General features: G+C 33.8%; 4 protein-coding genes across 4 annotated transcripts; 1 reads left to right on the top strand and 3 right to left on the bottom strand.

The window, feature by feature from the left end:
* The first annotated feature begins 321 nt into the window (after positions 1-321).
* LOC140045564 (ciliary microtubule inner protein 1-like) lies at positions 322-1,389 on the top strand. The gene is made up of 2 exons (XM_072090529.1): positions 322-521; positions 850-1,389. Exons 1-2 carry the CDS (start codon positions 451-453, stop codon positions 1,298-1,300), a joined length of 522 nt encoding a protein of 173 aa, XP_071946630.1. The 5' UTR covers positions 322-450; the 3' UTR covers positions 1,301-1,389.
* An 87-nt stretch (positions 1,390-1,476) lies between these two features.
* Positions 1,477-3,801, bottom strand: LOC140045562 (synaptosomal-associated protein 29-like). The gene is made up of 3 exons (XM_072090528.1): positions 3,417-3,801; positions 2,752-3,100; positions 1,477-1,852 (listed from the first exon to the last, which is right to left on the bottom strand). Exons 1-3 carry the CDS (start codon positions 3,681-3,683, stop codon positions 1,686-1,688), a joined length of 783 nt encoding a protein of 260 aa, XP_071946629.1. The 5' UTR covers positions 3,684-3,801; the 3' UTR covers positions 1,477-1,685.
* Positions 3,802-4,449: 648 nt separating this feature from the next.
* Positions 4,450-12,567, bottom strand: LOC140045561 (14-3-3 protein epsilon-like). The gene is made up of 5 exons (XM_072090527.1): positions 12,411-12,567; positions 9,411-9,634; positions 7,139-7,248; positions 6,456-6,799; positions 4,450-5,980 (listed from the first exon to the last, which is right to left on the bottom strand). The coding sequence occupies exons 1-5, from the start codon at positions 12,475-12,477 to the stop codon at positions 5,919-5,921; spliced, it is 807 nt and encodes a 268-aa protein (XP_071946628.1). The 5' UTR covers positions 12,478-12,567; the 3' UTR covers positions 4,450-5,918.
* Positions 12,568-13,027: 460 nt separating this feature from the next.
* On the bottom strand, positions 13,028-19,310 carry LOC140045559 (14-3-3 protein epsilon-like). The gene is made up of 5 exons (XM_072090525.1): positions 19,091-19,310; positions 17,449-17,648; positions 16,528-16,634; positions 15,719-16,068; positions 13,028-15,390 (listed from the first exon to the last, which is right to left on the bottom strand). The coding sequence occupies exons 1-5, from the start codon at positions 19,152-19,154 to the stop codon at positions 15,311-15,313; spliced, it is 801 nt and encodes a 266-aa protein (XP_071946626.1). The 5' UTR covers positions 19,155-19,310; the 3' UTR covers positions 13,028-15,310.
* Positions 19,311-19,410: the final 100 nt, after the last annotated feature.

The raw sequence follows: 19,410 nt of genomic DNA, 5'->3' as shown, positions 1-19,410 counted from the left end.
AGATTCTTAAATGCTGCCACCATCGTCAAAGAATATCGCGAAGTCTTTTTCCGTCGTAAACGTTCGCTGCACAGATAAATAAAATATCTCAGTTTAATTAATTAGATTTAAATGTTAATTTAACTGTTCATTTAATTTTTTTAAGTACATTCAATCCAATATGTAGCTACATACGGTCACACAAAAAAAAAACACTCCGCGGTCGGCCTCCTTTCTACGAACCATGCCACTGTGTTGTCCACCAGCCACCATAATTTTCCCACCAGCAGGCGCGCGCGTAGCACTTGCGTGACCATGCGTATCCTTGGCAATGAAACACCAGCATAGAGAGAGTGGTAAAACTTAAGAACGTCGACGTGTAAGCAGCAAACTTCTTCCATACATTATTATTAATACTTAATTAATGCATATTTAATTTTTCTACGGAGTGAATTACTTTTGAACTGCAGGATGGCTGCACCGCCGCCTACAACATCACGCAAACCAAAACATCCCAATTTTGTTCATAATGATGAAATATGGTAAGCAAACACAAAAGAAAAAATAATTTTATTAGGAGGGGGAAACGTTTTTGTAATATAATATGTCTAATATAAGCTTTGTAAACTAGGTGTCAATCGATTTTTTTAATTCATAATTTAAAAATGTTATGAATTCATTTTCTCTAGAGATTAAAGTTTTCATAAATAATTCTGTTTTTCTTACACAACGAACACCAATTTATATGAGTAACATCTGACTTTGAGACATCGTATAATAAAAGCGAAACAGATCTACAAACCTCCGGAATTCCCCTGTCTTGTTGTCTTATTGTTTTCAATGTTAACACATAGTTTAAACAATTTGCAGGAAAGACCATGTGCGGCACGAATTACATGCATGGCGAAAATGGCCAGATAAATGGGGCTTTTTAACACAAGAATACAACCGACTAAACAGACACCTTGTAGGAATACCGATCACTCCACCTGTATCACAACAAAGACGTGGCAGACCAAAAAGCACCATAAAACATGATAAATCTCTAAAACTTCCAGTTATTGATGATATACCATCATCTGATGTTCGAATGACTGGAAAACGATCTAAACTTAGTGCTGATCTCAATCTTCCAAATATCAAAGAAGGAACATCTACTCCGAAATTTGTTTCAAAGTTCCCGGTCACGACTGCTGGTGAAATTGGCTCAAGATCAACAAAGGCACAACACCAGTTGGAACTTTATGGAAGATACGCTCCAAACGCTAGAGGGCAGCATGGTATTTTAAATCTTCTGAAATGGCCTCAACAAGGTCTTTGAACACTTCAGTTCTGATACGGCCTTAGCAAGGTCTTTGAATAAAACACTTTAGTAATTAATTGTATATTTATTTAATCCTAAGTTTTATTTACCTTTCTAATGAAAAATTTAAGAAATTAAAATATAAAGATTATGTAACACTATCTTGAAATTCTATTTAATATGTACAAACAATATAACCACAACTAATCATATGCATAACCTTTTTTCAAAGTATCCTCATTTTACAATTTCATTTCAAAATGTACATATACTAATGTTTGTTTTTTTCAAAAATCAGCAGTGCATTATTCCGTAAGATTGATACGTAAATCAGCGTAAAGATTACAAACTTGGCTAAGGTGGTATAATATTATGTAATAGCTGGCTGTGAACTGTGTGATTTTTATGATCGCAGTATTTTCTTCATATCTTTGTTAGTTTTATCAATTCTTGAATCGACTTTAATTACTTTATTATCTAATCTTTCAATAACTTCATTTTGTTGATCCATTTCATCCCCAAGTCCAATTGCAAGATCTTTTAAGCGAGCAATTCCAAACCCAAGTTCATCTAAACAAAGTAAGAGAATTAGTGATTAATAAGTCAACATGGCCTACAAAATCCTGCTAACACTACTAGTAGTGGAGCAGGAGCTTGGCGATTAAAATGCTTGCTTTCCAATCCCAAGGTCCAGGGTTCAATCCCAACCTCTTTCAACTCCACTCTCTACTCTCTAAAAATGAGTATATAACCATGATTTTTTATATGAGGCAAATTGCCAAGGATAAGCATAAGCGAATGAATTCACTATCTTCCTAAAGGTGGCAATCCCGTTCACAAGACAAACATATACACAATTAGATGCTATATAAACAAAGTCTTATTACAAGTCTTTGGGAGTGCAGTTGTAATTTGTCATTAGAAAATCCTGACATATGCTAAAGGGGTCGGGAAACACACGGCCAGTCTGTGTTTCTTTTTTGGCCAGCCTGTGGTCCGAGGGCGCTAGATATATCTGCCAGTCCGTGGTCCCGAGGGCGCTAGAGATAACTTTTCCATGCTTTTCTAAAGTGAAAGCTTACGTTAATTCGACGTTTATTACAATGGTTTGCAATATTCTTATAATTGATTATTCATTCTTTTAGAGTAAAAGCTAACTTTAGAGCATATATGTCAATTCAACATTTATTACAATGATTTGCATATATTCTTAGTAATTGATTGTTCATTCTTCTAGAGTAAAAGCTACCTTAAACTACAAAGAAGGAAAATAAAGTTTAAAATGAATTAATAAATGTGTTTGTGTTCTTGGCTGCTATATTATACCATGTTAGATTTCAATTTCAATATTATTGGAAGGAAACAGTAATACCCTATTTCATACCATACAAAATAACGGACGTGTTTACAACAGGTTTGTAATGTATATTGGATATAAATAATCTGTATGTATGTAGCTATTAACCCACCAATATTTTCGTCAACTGCTTTACTAACTGCACTAGATGACTGTCGTCCATAAACGTTTGAGGCTTCAGGATCACGCAATCGTAGAGCAGGATGATCATCCACATAAGTTGGTGCAGACGTCGCTGATGCTTGGCTATTGTCTACTGCCCTCTGTAGTTTGCTTGGACCCCGTTCCTCTTGCTTTTCCCATTCCGGATCTTTTTTAACTGCTGGTCGGAAATAATTTTTCATCCCACTAAAGATGCCTTTCAATGATGTGACATATCGTTGAGAGGTATCTAAATCTGCATTCATTTTGTCAAGTTTTTTTTCCGTTCGTCGAAGCTGATCTCCTTGCCGTAACAATTCCTGGAAGAACAATAGTTTGAATTTTTTAAATTATTCACACAATGCATGTTTTACTTCAATTTTTGGAAAAAAAAATTTCTTTTGTAAATCTTTATCTTATTAATTTAATCTTAGACTTTAGAGGGGAATGCCAGAGAGTCAATTTTAGCCTATTTAATAAGGCCTGGCTAGAGTCATCATGGAACGTTGGAATTTACATTTTTCTATAAATATAAAACAAGGGAGTTGTATGATTAATTAGAATAGGGAGTCCCCTGACATTTATAATATTAACAACAGTGAATAATATATTAAAATGAAGCCAATGGTTACTTACATTTGCAGTTTCATTACCTATGTCTTCTGTTTGATATAGAACACCAAGAGAACGTTGTGTACTTTCTAGCATAGAGTGTTCTTGACGATCAATTTGACTGTGAATATTGGAGATATTTTCACGCTCATCATAGCCATATTCCCTGTTGTCGTGGTGGTTCGACGAACGGCCCGCCGATCGTCCGCCGCCGCCGCTGTTTAAAAATGTTTCATCGTCTATATCGTCATCATCTAAGAATGGATTATTTACCTTGTTCTTTGTAGCCATTTCTAAATAATATTTGAAATACTTTATAAGCGGAAATAAAGCGCCTTCCCTCTCCTAAGCTAGGCTATGCCACAAAGACAACAAATTCCGAGCAGCAACAGCGTACGAGAGACAACGATCATATGCATGGGAGCTGCTGATGAGTAATTTAATCATGTTTATTATTAGCTTTTGCTTCCGGGTCCGGGTCATCGCATCCAACGTCATTGCCCAAAGTGCGAGCCAGCGAGGCATGCATACATGTGAAATCCATAACGGTAATTCAACAAAATTAAACTATGCGACATTTATATCGTTAATATCGTATCATAATTATAATACTTGCTCTAAATTCTTCTCAATTTCTTGAGTCCAAATCACTTATTACTCATTGATATATTTGTTTTTCCCACAAATACCTCTTTATGGTGACAATTTCAGTTTTTCATTAAGTGTCCTATATAAAGGAGACAATTTTTGTTGATGCCTTTTATATGGGCTCTATCTACTGTAACTTTATTAGCAGAATATCACAATTAAAACTACTATTAGGTCAGCCTATTATTAATTTTATATTGACAAGAATTAGAGATACAGCTGCAACAAAAATGGTGGAAAAAATAAAGATGGAAAAAAAAGATCACAAGGGTTATCGTCGGCAACAAAAGTTGTAGATAACCAATAATGGTGAAAATTCATGTCCAAACTGGCTAAATATTTCAGTTGGCAGTTTTTAATCTTAAGATTCGGGACAGACATATTTTAAAGAAGACACAAATCTTAATGGTAAGTGGTTGCCAGTTATACTTTGTTTATTGGTCCATTTTTCTATAGTTAAAACAGGAACTTTTCAGCTCATAATGAAATCACAGCATAGCTATTAGTAGCCAATTACTTGGGTTATCTTGCAAAATTAACTTACAAAAGACTACACATTTATTAAAGGTTTTAAAGCAAACATGGGAAAATTATGTTTAATTTTATTTCGCCTGCAGTTTTGTGTTTTACTATTTACTATGGTAATATTCAACGTTTGAACACAGATACAATAGTTAAGAAGAATTCCTGGAATAAAATGGCATTTCCTGTCAATTTACCATCTTTTCTGTGTACATAATATGCAGTACATCAACCCACTGATACATGGCTGTCCATGTCAATTTGCCATCGTTTACTGTGTACACAATATGCAGTACACATAAACCCAGATATATTTATTTGCATATTATTCCTTAACATTTTGTGTCAGACATTTTTTTAAATATTTTTAATAATCATCAAAAAAAAAGACTTCACAACATATTATTTCATCATTCAATCAAGTTGAACAACTAGATAAATTAAAACTTGCAAAAATGTAAGCAAAATTAACGAGAGAAGAAAGTTCTAGATACACTCCAACAAGTACAAGAATCTATATAGACAACAGTGGAAAGAGCTAGCAGCAGTTTACATTTATATATCAATACAAGACAAATCACCATACTACCAATGACAACAGTAAGGCCCAGGCTTATCTAGATCTTAGTTTGTTAATTATCAACACATTATACATTTACTGTAAAAAATGCACATGTTTATATATAAATACAATAAAATGAAGCAATAAATGATAAACAATGGTTCAGTATAGTTATAACCAATGATAAAAAGGGATTGCAAACATTGCAAATGTACCTATATGTAGTAAATATGACCATTATTACATGAATTATAAATTACCAGATCCTGGGTCGTCGGACAGGCACTCCATTACACTTATCTTTTTATACCTTTGTATCGCATAAAAAGCAATAATTTATTCAATGCGGGATTTCTTAATGGTTGATCACACATGCAATTAATCTAAGATTGTCAATGCAGAAATATTGTTCATAGGATTACAATATATATTTAATAAAATGTACAAGTATTTTTCCTCGCACACATGGCTCAATGTGGCTAGTAGCAGTATATAATAATGTGACAAATACTGGCCTGGATGGGAAATGGCCAAATGTAAGCTTTAAATATCAATTATTCATTAAAAGTGTGAATACATACATCTGTGTATACACATTAAGATCCAAATACTATTTAATATTAAACAAAAATAAACAGAATTGCTGCTAAATCATATACTACGTATAAAACTCTTTTCACTTTCACTCAACTATTTTGTTTCCACCTCCCATACATACATCAAACTCAGAGTGTACAGCAGGGAGAGCCTAATAAACAAAGCTTAGGAATAGTGATGTGTTGCAGTAGACAATCTTATGAGGCTTCTTGTTGTACTGCTTGTTCTACATCTTGAATAGAAGTATCTCCCTTATCTTCTGAAAAATATAAAAAACAACACCATATTTAATACATTGTGGCTCAGTAAAACATCAAGTAGGTCTTAGTACCAGAATAAAGATTGGTTCTAACCCACTACTTCAACACTACCTTTAGCATGGGCATTCAAAGTTTTTGCTTGAGCACACTTCCGATATGTGCCCATCACAAACATATTTTCCCCGAAAGAGTGTTGTGTTGCCCACAAACACGGACAAATTGAAAATCGAGGTCGGTTTGTTTTTCACATTTTAATTTATAGTTAGTATATTAGTTTAGACATAAAAAAAACAAAACAAATCACCTACTACAACCATGTTCATACAGATAAACCAAAGATATCTTGCAGTATTTGTTCTTTTCAGAACCAATGTGGTGTACCGCAAACTTTATATCAACATATTTTTGTGTTCTAATCTTATCTAATTCTTTATTTCTTATTTAATAAATTTCTATAAAAATCAGTATTACTACCTTCTCCTTGCATGTCCGAGGTCCACAGAGTCAGGTTGTCACGTAATAACTGCATGATGAGTGTAGAATCCTTGTAACTATCCTCATTTAGCGTATCCAACTCGGCTATTGCATCATCAAAAGCGCTTTTGGCTAACCTACATGCACGATCCGGAGCATTTAAGATTTCATAGTAGAACACCGAGAAGTTAAGAGCTAGACCCAATCGAATGGGATGAGTGGATGGTAAATTTGTATTAGCTTTCTCCGTTGCTTGTTTATAGGCTACTAAACTCTTCTCTGCTGCCTCTGTTTTGTCTTGTCCAACAGCAAATTCTGCTAGGTATCTGTAGTAATCTCCTTTCCTGCAAAATATATTGGAAATATTGACTAACATACTTAAAATTGACAATCAAAGGCTCTTCTTTAAGAATTTTCTAGTTACTAAATTCAAGGACATAAATAATTAATAATAATAATATTCAATTTATATAGCACAAACAGCAGCAGGGCACATCTAATGTAAAAGCACTATAATTAATTAGTTAATGTTAAAAAATGCAAATTAAAAAGGTGGGATTTGAGTAGTTGTTCGAACGTGGCAAGTGATACTTTAAAAAAACTGCATGCACACATAAGTAAAATGTCAAAGCTAACTGAATGAATAAAATCAGGTGTCTAGTATACATTTACAGTACACTTACATTTTGTTATAAAACACTGTAGATTCATCTTTCAAATCTGAATGAGGGATTAGATTTTCTTGAAGTACGTATAAAATGTCCTCGCATGTATCTCGAAGTTCCTTTTCAACCTACAGTAAAATACCAATGTTAATCTAATATGTTACATACACCACTTTTCAAATGATCACTGCAAGTAGGTATCCCAATGTAAAAATTCAAATTAATGATGGTACTTTTTCTTTCAGTTAATCAGAAGGAACTTACTGAACATAAACTTTTGCAATTTAAATGATTGAAATCGGATTATCCATTCAAAAGTTATGGTCGGTTAAAGTGCCCAAAAAACAGTGATTTTTGCTTGAAAAATGGCACTTTTTCTAATTATATTTGAACCCATTTTTGAAGGGTTATAACTTTTATACTAATAATTTTAAAGTTCTTATTTTTTCCAAACCTATAGATACAACAGAGTTGTACAAGAATATTTTTTTTTGGGTGTCCTCGACATTTTTTTTTTTTAGATATCGCCCTCCAAAATTCGTCCGAGGGCTTTTTACGCGTGATTTTCCCAATGTCTCAAAAATGCCCAAAAAGTTCCGGTCTTTAAATGATTCATAACTTTTGAACCAATGTGTGAATTAACTTCTTTTTTTTTGCATTGCATAAAATGTAATTGGTATTTTAGTAAGGTTATTTATATTGACAGGTAGGTAATTCTGAAATACAACATAAAATATTGTTAAAAAATGTTAAAATGTGAAAAAAAAAAAATATTGCGTTAAAAAACTGTGTGGGTATTTTTTCTTTTCATTAAATATTATTTTTCGTAAGTATACATTTTTTTTATAATTCTAGTATTTAAAGTTATATTTATAATCATATATTATTTTAATTGATTTTCGAACCGCCAAAAATAAGAATTAAGCCCGTGCTTATTATGCGTTACGATTTCATTTGGAGCGCCGGGCCGAACGTAGACTCGGCCGCGCCTACTACAAGTTAAGTTATATAGGCCCCTAGAAGGTCTAAATAAAAGCCTGACGCTAAATTCTGCCTAAGAAATATCGGGAAGAAATTTTTTATTTAACAAAGTAATTACCTCAATGGTATAATTGTAACATGTTTAATTTTATTTCTCTTCGATTATTCTAACCGAAAGTTGCACTTTGAATTGAAATATACGGAATAAAATTTAGGCCTAGAAACAGCGTAGACATACAACGGCAACACAGGCCAAAGCGCGTTTCGGCCGCCTACATAGAATGGCTTACGGCCGCTGCATAGCAAAATCAAAGCTTCTTAAATTTCTTCGGTACATTTCTTCCTAACGTACTTGCTTTATATAGTAGATTTATAAATATTCCACTTATTAAATAATTTAATAAATCGGTAAAATTGACGTTTCGAAGCAAATATTCCATGAGAGGCGACATTTATCGACATGCCTCGTGTGCGGCGAAGACTAGTTCAGAAAATGGAACAGTCCACTGCAGGGGTTATCCAATCATTAATTAACGCGCTAATACATGCATACCATGCACATTGTCTGGGCGACGGTAATTTAGTAATAAGCGGAGAACTGAATCCCCCCGTAAGGAAAATGGTAAACACTGATATTTATGGTAGGGATTATTTTTTTCAGTGGTTGGTCTTGTTGGCCTCTTCGCACGAGGTCCACGCAAAGTCAAATAAAACGATGTGGTTTATCAAACAGAAATATAAATTAGCTTCAATTCAATACTAAATTAGCCAGATTTTGATAATGAGAAAGACTAAAAAATTCAATTTTTATCGTTAAAATTGACATTTGAGGCGGATGTACATAATAATAATAACCGATTTACATATCAAAATAAAGAGTATTTAAAGCCTGATAACATGCTACAAAAATTACTCCACCACCTATTATGGACCTCGTGCGATCGTGTTTTGAAAATGGGTAGGTGTTTTCCAAAGTTATTTTTAGCGCGCGGATTTCGGCTCGCCGGCTTTTGTACCTCATTTTTAACTCGCGTTTTCTATTAAAATATTTAATAAACATAGATTAAAAATATATGAAAATAATCCCTTAAACAAGATCTTTCCAGACATATAATTTTTATTCACATGTAGAAATAGTATATTTTTAACTTCAAAGACACGTCACTTTTTGAAATTTCACGAACGTGTTAAAATCGCGGTAACGAAAATCCGCTTCATTGGGATACCTACTACAAGGGATTATCTTTCTGATTAAAATTCACCAACTTTTTATAAAATCAATTAAAAAAATAAAAAATCTAAAGCAAACCTTATTTTTATACTCTTCCGATGATGACTTTCTTGATTTATCAACTTCTTTGGAATGGCCGCCTTCTTCATTAGACTTCTCCTTCTGTTCAATGCTGTTGATAATCCTCCACGAGGCCCTCTTAGCTCCAATTACATTTTTGTAGGCAACTGACAGTAAATTCCTTTCTTCTACAGTTAACTCCTTATTTAATTGAGCTACTTTTTTCATTGAATTAACCATTTCTATTAAAAGAAAAATTAGTATTTGAGTGAAGCGAATTTTGTTATACACCCCTAGATGGTCCGAAATGGTACTCTCGCACATAAAATTCATGATAAATGACACTCCAGTTGGCCGGAGAGTAGACTAATTAATGACATTACCATGTACAGTAGAACCTTCATTTTACAGTTTCAGTTTCAGTTTTTATTTTCCAATAAAACAAGTGTCATGAATATATAGCAAAAATGGAAGGATGACCAAAAAGAGCAAAGCTCGTACAGTATTTGGCCACCTTAACAAAACGTACGGTACGGGACCGAAAGGCGTACGTAAAAGGGCGTGTGGCGCAGTGTGTTGGACGTTGGACTACCGATCGTCAGACCTAGGTTCGAATCCAACTCTCGCCGCATTGCTTGTATCCGTAGGCAAGATACTTTACTTACGTTGCCTCTCTCCACCCAGGTGTATAAATGGGTACCCAGTTAGATCTACACACAACTTTGCGCTGGTTACCGGCTGCATTATGGGAGTATGTTTCCATACGTGTTTGATCCAAAAAAAAATACTGGGGTAATAATGCTTGTAAAGCGCCTTTGAGCATAATTACTCATGAAAAGGACGCTATATAAATGTGGTATTATTAAAACAAGGGATTCGTAAAATCAAGGTTGACCTTAAATTGACCCCAAATACGTAGAGATCGTAGCTAGCCGTATTTGCCTACTTCTGTACAGTATGCAGGCTGAGGTGGTCACTAGCTAGGGCTAGGCCTAGGCTATTCAGGCTAGGCTAGCAGGCCTAGCAAGATGTGAGGTCTAACTAGAAAAGTACAGTATATACAGGCTGTGCGATGTTTAAATAAAGTGTAAAATATAATTGTTTTCTATCAATAAAAACAGTCGCTGCTTTAGGGGGAATGCACGTGTGTAGCTTGTCCCACACACAGCAGAATTCCTCACACAGCCATGATAGTGGCTTTGTGTGCTTTGTTGTTGTCTTGTTGTTGTTAAATTGCGCCCTCAATGTAAGAAAATGATGACGTCATCGGTTATTTTAAGCATACGTAAAATCGAGGGAACGTAAAATCAGGGTACGTAAAACACAGGTTCTACTGTATCGTACAGCAATCAACAAAACATCATACTTTTTACACCGGTATAACACAGGTATGTGACATTTTGTGTGTTCGTTGTGTGGGAACCACAGATTGTTCTTCACACAACAGTGTTTTTTGCATCTAGTTCACAGTACAGGGAATAATTTCGCCAGTGTAGCATAGCAAAAAGCTATACAAAACAACCTTCTTGCTACACATTTCTAAAATTGTGTAGCAAAATATACTATAGAAAACAATGTTTCTCGACTCAAAAATCAGTTTTATTAGCAATATTGCTAAACAAAATTTTAAGATGAAATTTTTCCCTGCAGTATATCCTATTCGACACCACTTCGGACTGTCAACCAATTCAAAACATTGCTAAATTAAAGGCAATGCTGTATTTGGTATCCAGTCGAATATGCACGGAATATTCACAAAATTTGTTAAAAAATTAAATACTGTAAATGAACCTTCTTTGTGGTACTTGTTTTTTAGCACTTAAATATTTCTTAGACAAAAAAAACCCATGGTATGTGGAACTATATTATCTTGGCGTATGAATACACCACTAGACTCACCGTTTCGAAGTTTTTTTTTAGTAAACAAATCCTATCTATTTTCTATCTCTGTGTGTTAGAGATACAGTCAAATTTTAAGTCATTGTGGAGTATGTGCGGTGCTACATGGAGAATTGTTTGCAATTAGTACACTTAAAAAATAGTAGTACTGTAATTCTAATAGTATAAAATTGATATTAGAAAATTGGGGACCATAAACTGGTGCACAGTTAAGGGCCTTTCACACCTGTTCCGGCACGGTTCCGGTCCGGCGAATCGAACGCCAATGTTTCGTTTTCACGACGCTCCACGCGGCCAAGCACCAATCGATATGCGCGTAGCCGCGTAAAAACGAAACATTGACGTTCGATTGGATTTGCCGTCGCCGGACCGGAACAGTGCCGGAGCAGGTGTGAAAGGCCCTTTACCACTGTTTGGTACATCCTTAGCAACAAATTTTAAAAGTGGCCATAGTTTATTATTATTGTATGTATTTTAATAAAATGATACACATTATTAATAATTGACAATTGCTGTATTCACTTCCAACTATAAATAACACGGAATAACACATTTAATGTAATATTAATAATGATTTGACTTCACTAAAATTAATGGCAATATGCTATTATTATATTTTTTAAATGTCAACAATTGTATGGAAAGTAGCCTCTAGCTATAATATATTATTACCCTAGGTTAGTAGGCCTAAGCCTATAGTTCTTTTAAACTATCATAGCCTAGGCCTAGGCTAGCACAGTAGTTGTAGGCTAGGCCTAGGTCCTATATTCTATAATTATTTACTGACTCTGAGACTGAGAGGGGTGTGAGAGGTGTGAGAGGCAGGCTGGAAGAGGCTAGTATAGTATATCTATCAAGAATGTGAAATTATAGGCCTACTAGCTAGGAAAATTGAATATTCACACACTGTATGTTTCTAAAACTCATTTTTAATATTTATGAAATATAGTAATATTCCTAAAAAGTAAATAATACACGCCCATTCTGTCAGTCGCTACGCCATTTTACGGTTTGCCAGGAGGAAACCCGCTTATACACAGCAGAGAGAGAGATGAGCAGTTATTTAGAAATTCAATCAAGTCTCATCATTATAAATTCTATAAACAATACAAAATATACCGTCATATCTTTCTGCTTGTTCGGCCAATTTAGCCATGTACACCCAATCTTCTCTACCCTCCACCATGTTGGATGACTTGATTTAAAAGAAGATTTTAAGCGATTTATTCCGGTTCTAAAGAAATTCGCTATCTATATACACCCGCCAACACCTAATAAAAAAGTTCCGGGTTGAACGGTGTGTGGGTCATCGTCAGACTTTTTACAGAAACACAATATTCATCCGCACTTACCCTGACATACTGTATATACCGCGTTATGCGTCGTACAGTACATGCAGCATGAGAACAGTCACTCTGGCTGTGTCTTCATTATTTACTGTATATAAATTTTCTTTAAAAAGTGGAGAAAACACTAATATAGCCATTATTTTAGTATCACAGAATATTGCAAAAATATAATATATACTCTATAGAAATAATTTGGCACATAGATTAGTTATTAGTTGTTCAATGTTAGTGTTAACATTATTTTATTATACTTTGGTTCCATAAAAACGGATTTAGCCTCCATCATTATTCTCGGTAATGAAATATTTTGTTTTGCACATTGTATTTGGTAACACTGTTTTTAGTTATTGAGCTGAGAACCGTAAGTAGCACTACAATAAACACAACTTTGATAGAATGATGTTATTTTTAATGTCAAGAATTTATTTTACTTATTAGACAATTAAAAAAAAGTTAAATATATACTTAACTACATAGTGAATAACTTACTTTAATTATAATTAGTAAACACATTTTAAATTTGGACTAGATTACCACTTCAGCTTGCCAAAACAACTTTTTCATCACTCATGTGGTAAGATAAAAGCGTCCATGTTCACAGCGAAAATGTACCATACACAAAATAAGTCTTGGTTGTATCATCAAAATGAGGGATTTTAAAAGCAGAGTATTTAGCCTACTACAGTATTTTCTGCTATGCTGGGGCTATTATTCCTCAACTCAAAGTGGACTGTTGACCATATTAAATGGTACAGTATTTACATTACCTGAAAAGAAAATATGGTACAGTACCATTATTATCAATTTAAACTAAACAATAATGATTAACAAACATATTGGTTTACAAGATTTAAATGATCAATAATTGATAATTCTGTATAAATTGACACGGGAAACATAATCATTTTTTTCTCCTGTCTACTCAACAATAATCCAGGGTGGCTTTAATATATTATAGTATACAACACTTTCTCCAGTCAAACACATCACTTGTAGAAGGCCGGTTTCCAGTGAAATAATATACAAAATAAATGTTGAAATGAAATTGGAAGAATATTTTGACGAGTTAAAAGAATAACTGTTCTATTCAATTAGGTGGAGTAAACCATTTATTCAATTAATCCGCCACTTATATTAAATTTAATATCGCAAGGCCTTGACCTAGTAAAAAGGAGGTGCTCATCTTTTGGCCGTGGGAGTAAAGCAGTATTCCTTGCACACTACAGGCTGGATATTGATGGAGCATTCATCCGGCCTAGCAAAAACACATGCACACATGATACGGAATAAACCAATCTAATGGCAAGGATGTGTGTGTTATAATCAAGTTCATAAATTATCATGTCAAATTGACATAATTAACTTATTTACAAAAGGTATTTATAAAAAACACTTGGTCTATGATATAATTATATACAGTAAACTAAATATACTTAAAACACCAGTTACTGCTGAAGCAGTCTGTTTTAGAATTTAGAACATTGTATACATGCTTATTATTAAGTTTACTTTGTTTTTGTGGTTGTTCAGACAATTTTAATGCTTTGCAATATCAAGTGGGTGTCGTTAGCAATGTGATGTCATTTTCAAAAGACATGATACAAACTATCCTTTAGGAATCCCTCCATAGCCTAACCAAAATGTCTTACAAAATGATTGGCAAACATTAACACCGACTTCAAATTAAATGTTTATAATTGCATATTTTCATTTATGGTGGGAGAGAAGTATCTTTTCATTACAGGTACTTCTATTGTTATATTTCAAATGTTTTAAATGACCATTCAGACACAAATTGATGCATAATGTAAACTATACATTAGGTATTAATGAACAAATGGACGGACAAACAAAAAATAATGAAGGACCTCTAAATGCTACACATTCTTGAATGCTGCTGCTCATGTAAACATTTATATTTTGCAAATAGTTTAATAAAAGATTTGATGAACATGCAGTACTACAGTACTATCTGGAAATTGTTTTAATCTACTGTACATCAATTTTTAGAATACAGTATTTTTTTTTCATGACACAACATTCTTCACTGATATTCATTTTAATGTGAACAAGAAATCACCAAGTTTCATCTTGTAATCTTTATAGCAAGATTAAAACATTGCAATAAAAGTGAACTTTAACCAAAGCTTGAATTAAAACCCTCTAAAAAGGTTTTCTGTAAGCAAATAATTAGCGGTAAAGTATATCAAATTATCAAGGAACTATCATCATAGCAGCTCACTAGATTCTAAAGTTTACACTCACTACATTCTTAAGTTTACACTCATTACATTCTTAAGTTAAACAAGAATTTGATTTGTTTCTATTTTGTAGTAAAGTGAACATATGTAATGTGTATATTCTATACAAATACCAAATACAAAAATTACCTTTATTTATTAATATTGTACTCAAGTGCTCATTTGTGAAGGGCCACACAAAAAGCACTAACCTTAATGAAATATAGTAACACATTTACAATTTTATATTGAGAGACTTTCTTGCAGATAATTATGTCAGTTTCCAAGCATGGGGTCACTGAGACTTGTCTGTAAGTCTGTACTTAACACCTGAGCAGACCAAATGTAGATGCCATTATATGGTGCATGCTGCATTGTAGTCTTGCTACCAAAGCATATACTACCATTAGCATTCTTCTTCAAGATTACATTATGATTCCACAGCTGGTGTCTTCTCTTCTTCTTGTGCTACTTGCTCTTTCTTTTCCTCTTTTTCACCTCCTTCCGCATCTGAAAATTTGAAATACAGTACCTTGCATTTTAAGAAGTGATAATAAATTGTTAGCAGACTGGTGAATGTAAAGGAGTCTAGAATAATCCCATTTTAATTCATTTGCAAGAAGGAAAAATTGGGTTCTAACTCACTCTGACTTGTGCAATATTAGGTTCTAACGCACTCCGACTTGTGCATTATTAGGTTCTAACGCACTCTGACTTGTGCATTATTAGGTTCTAACGCACTCTGACTTGTGCATTATTAGGTTCTAACGCACTCTGACTTGTGCATTATTATGTTCTAACGCACTCTGACTTGTGCATTATTAGGTTCTAAGCTTACCCTCAACATCACCCTCCATATCTGCCGTCCACAATGTCAAATTATCTCGTAAAAGTTGCATGATCAGTGTTGAATCTCGGTAAGTATCATCTTTGATAGATTCTAAATCTGAAATTGCATCATCAAATGCAGCTTTAGCCAGTCTACAAGCACGTTCAGGAGAATTCAAAATCTCATAGTAAAAGACAGAAAAGTTAAGTGCTAGTCCAAGACGGATGGGGTGTGTAGCTGCTAATTCACGAGTAGCTATATCACATGCTGCCTTGTAGGCCTCAAGACTGTTTTCCGCAGCTTGTTTTCTATTTGTACCAGAGGTAAACTCGGCCATGTAACGATGATAATCACCTTTCCTATAAATATACAAATATTGCAAATTATTATTATTATTTTTATCACACCCTTCACTTTTTTTTTGCTCTTTTAAGCAGCTTCCTTAATGACATTTTCTCCTTCTGCTTATTGACCATATTATTATATGTTTCTACTACCAAACCCTATACTCATAATTCCGTTGTTTTTTGTTCTTTTAAGCTTACATTACTCATTGATTCTATTATATATAAACAACACCCAACAATTACTGTGGCTAAAATAAAAAAAAAAGCCAAAAAATAGTTTTACCAAAAGAAAAGGGAATACTAAACATGAGTGATGACGGTAGCAGAAAAGCAGATAGCTTGTCCCACAAAGAATCTGTCTATAAATGATCATTTAAGTAACACCATAGATTCTATATTTTTGTTTTACCATTACGGTCTGTGTAAATTGGCCTTTGAAGAATATTGAATGTTTACAAATAAGTAACTTACATTTTGTAGTAGAAGACTTTAGATTCTGCAGACTCGGCTGAATTGATCAGATGTGTATTGAGAACTTTCAAAATATCCTCACAAATCTTTTGTAATTCTCCTTCAATCTATAAACAAAGGAAGTATTGTTATTAATCAGAATTAGTTTCAATGTCACTATTGTGCATTATACTTTTTTTCTATATCATATAAAGTTAAAACAAAACATTAACAGTTATTAAGCAACATATCAAACAGGCAATGTTGTTGCTTCAACGTTACACGCTGTTTTTCCACAGATAACCTAAACACGTCACTGTGATAAGTTACAAAGTTCAAATCTAGTTGAATTTATGTTGCTATTTTCATTGGTTCCTTCTTCAACTGTCAATGTTACCTTTTAACATTGTACAGTGGACATCAACATTTCATCAAACTCGGCCAAACTCAATTGATTTTACTCCAAATGTGAGCGTAGATTGTGGACAAAATTCCAGGAAAACATATAAAAAATAATGTAATATTTTGAAAAAAAAAAGATGGATTTCAGTTGAGGTCGAAATATTCTTAAATAGATTTTGAAACTTAAAAAAGAAATTAATTTGGCTGATTACATAAATTTTTAAATGGCAACCAAGAGAGAAGTTTCTTATTGTTTGGTCCAGTCACAAACAAATCAAAACCAAATCAAAGTAAACAATTATTTCTTCAAAAAAGATAATAAAATATAATTTATAATGCAACAATGAAACGTAATAATATGGTTTAAAAAAAGAAAAAGATGTAATAGAAAAATCATTACTTTCATCACAGAATCTGTCATTACAAGAATGTCCATAATACATGACTATATGAATGTCCCTTAGAGACTCAGGCCTGATTTGTTTCAAATGTGTAATGAAACAAAACACTGATTTAACCAGCCTAAATGTAGGAATTTACCTCTGCTTTATAATTCTTAACTTGCTCCTTTTGCTGTTCACTTCCTTGAGTCTCTAATTTGTCTTCTATATTAGTGATGATCCTCCAGGAAGCTCTTCTAGCTCCAATGACATTCTTATAGGCCACTGACAACAGGTTTCTTTCTTCAATTGTTAATTCTACATCTAACTTTGCTACTTGCTTCATGGCTTCCTGCATGTCTGTAGAAAAACAATACTTCAGTGCAACATACTGTACAATAAAGATGCATTTGTAAATGTTCCCATCCTCTCGATTTCTCTGGAGGGGCCTCCCTCCCTTACTTTAAGATCCAACAGAAACGTTTTACTTTCTGAATTCTGTTTTTATTTAGTGTATTTAATTTGATAATTTTGGGGTTGAAACGTCTGCTATTGTCCCTCAAAAACATGAAAATCTTCAGTGTTGGATTGTCTAGGATCGAGGCTTTGGGCCAGATATTTGTTGCCGTTTGGACCAAAGGCTTCATTCTGGCTTTAAATGTTTTTTTTTTCATTCAAAGAGACACACAATATACATAGAGACACACAATATACAAAGAGACACACAATATACAAAGAGACACACAATATACAAAGAGACACACAATATACAAAGAGACACACAATATACAAGAGACACACAATATACAAAGAGACACACAATATACAAAGAGACACACAATATACAAGAGACACACAATATACAAAGAGACACACAATATACAAAGAGACACACAATATACAAGAAGACACACAATATACAAGAGACACACAATATACAAAGAGACACACAATATACAAAGAGACACACAATATACAAAGAGACACACAATATACAAAGAGACACATAATATACAAGAGACACACAATATACAAGAGACACACAATATACAAGAGACACACAATATACAAGAGACACACAATATACAAGAGACACACAATATAGGAATGTTGAGAAACATAATATTAAGTTTGATATAGAATTTTTCAGTTTAAAATAGTAGACTCGGATTAGGTACCCAGGCATATATAGCCTAAATAATTATCATATAAAGTTTTAAATTACCAATGATTGGGCATGATCATGGTCTTATTCAAAAAATGGAATCAATCGTCTATTTTTTAGTAGTACTAGCCTAGGCCTAGTAGTAGTAAATAAAATACTATTTTTAAAGCCTTGATCTTGATGGCTAGATATTACTATTTTAGTAGGCTAGGCCTAAAAACCTCAATAACTTAATAAGGCCTCCACTTGGATATCCCTCCACTCCTACCTACAGTTACACGGCACAGCTAACTAGGCCATTGCCTAGTAGGGCCAGGCTAGCCTCGTCCTACTAGTACTAGCCTACTACTAGGCCTAGTTAGGGCCCTAGCTAGGCCTAGCTTATAATATTTATTATAGGCCTAGGCCTATACATTGTCAATAATGAAAGAGGGAGAGGGGCTAGGATTTGGAGTAACTGGTGGCGTTAATAATATTGTATGATATAGTTCTACCAGATTACATCTCCCTGTCCCTTGTTTTGCCTAGGTTTCTATCTTGTATTATAGAGGGCTACCTAGCCTAGGCCTAGCTAGTCGAGTAGGTAGGCTAAACCGTCGATAAAAACAATAATTTCATATCCATCGCCAGACCCTACCATCATATCTCTCAGCTTGTTCAGCTATTTTAGCTGTGAAGACATTATCCTGTCGATCAGTCATGGTGGATTTATCTTGCAAATTTGTGATCAAAACAGATTATAAACAGTAAGTTATTCTCTGTATTGTTGTAATGTAAAGACGTTAATAATCCTCAGTTTGGTACGCGACGCGACAACTAGCCTCGTTCACACAATCTCAATCTCTCACTTTTTTCTCTCTTTGCTGCTGCTGCTGAGAGAGTTACTCTATACTGCGTAAGATACTTTCACTTCCGGATCAGGGCAAATCCCAGGAAAAATGGGCGTGTCTCTCTCAC

Source organism: Antedon mediterranea, chromosome 3 (genome assembly GCF_964355755.1).
Source record: "Antedon mediterranea chromosome 3, ecAntMedi1.1, whole genome shotgun sequence".
NCBI classification, from domain to species: domain Eukaryota; kingdom Metazoa; phylum Echinodermata; class Crinoidea; order Comatulida; family Antedonidae; genus Antedon; species Antedon mediterranea.
The sequence above is the reverse complement of the archived record's forward strand: the minus strand, read 5'-3'. Positions and strand labels throughout refer to the sequence as shown.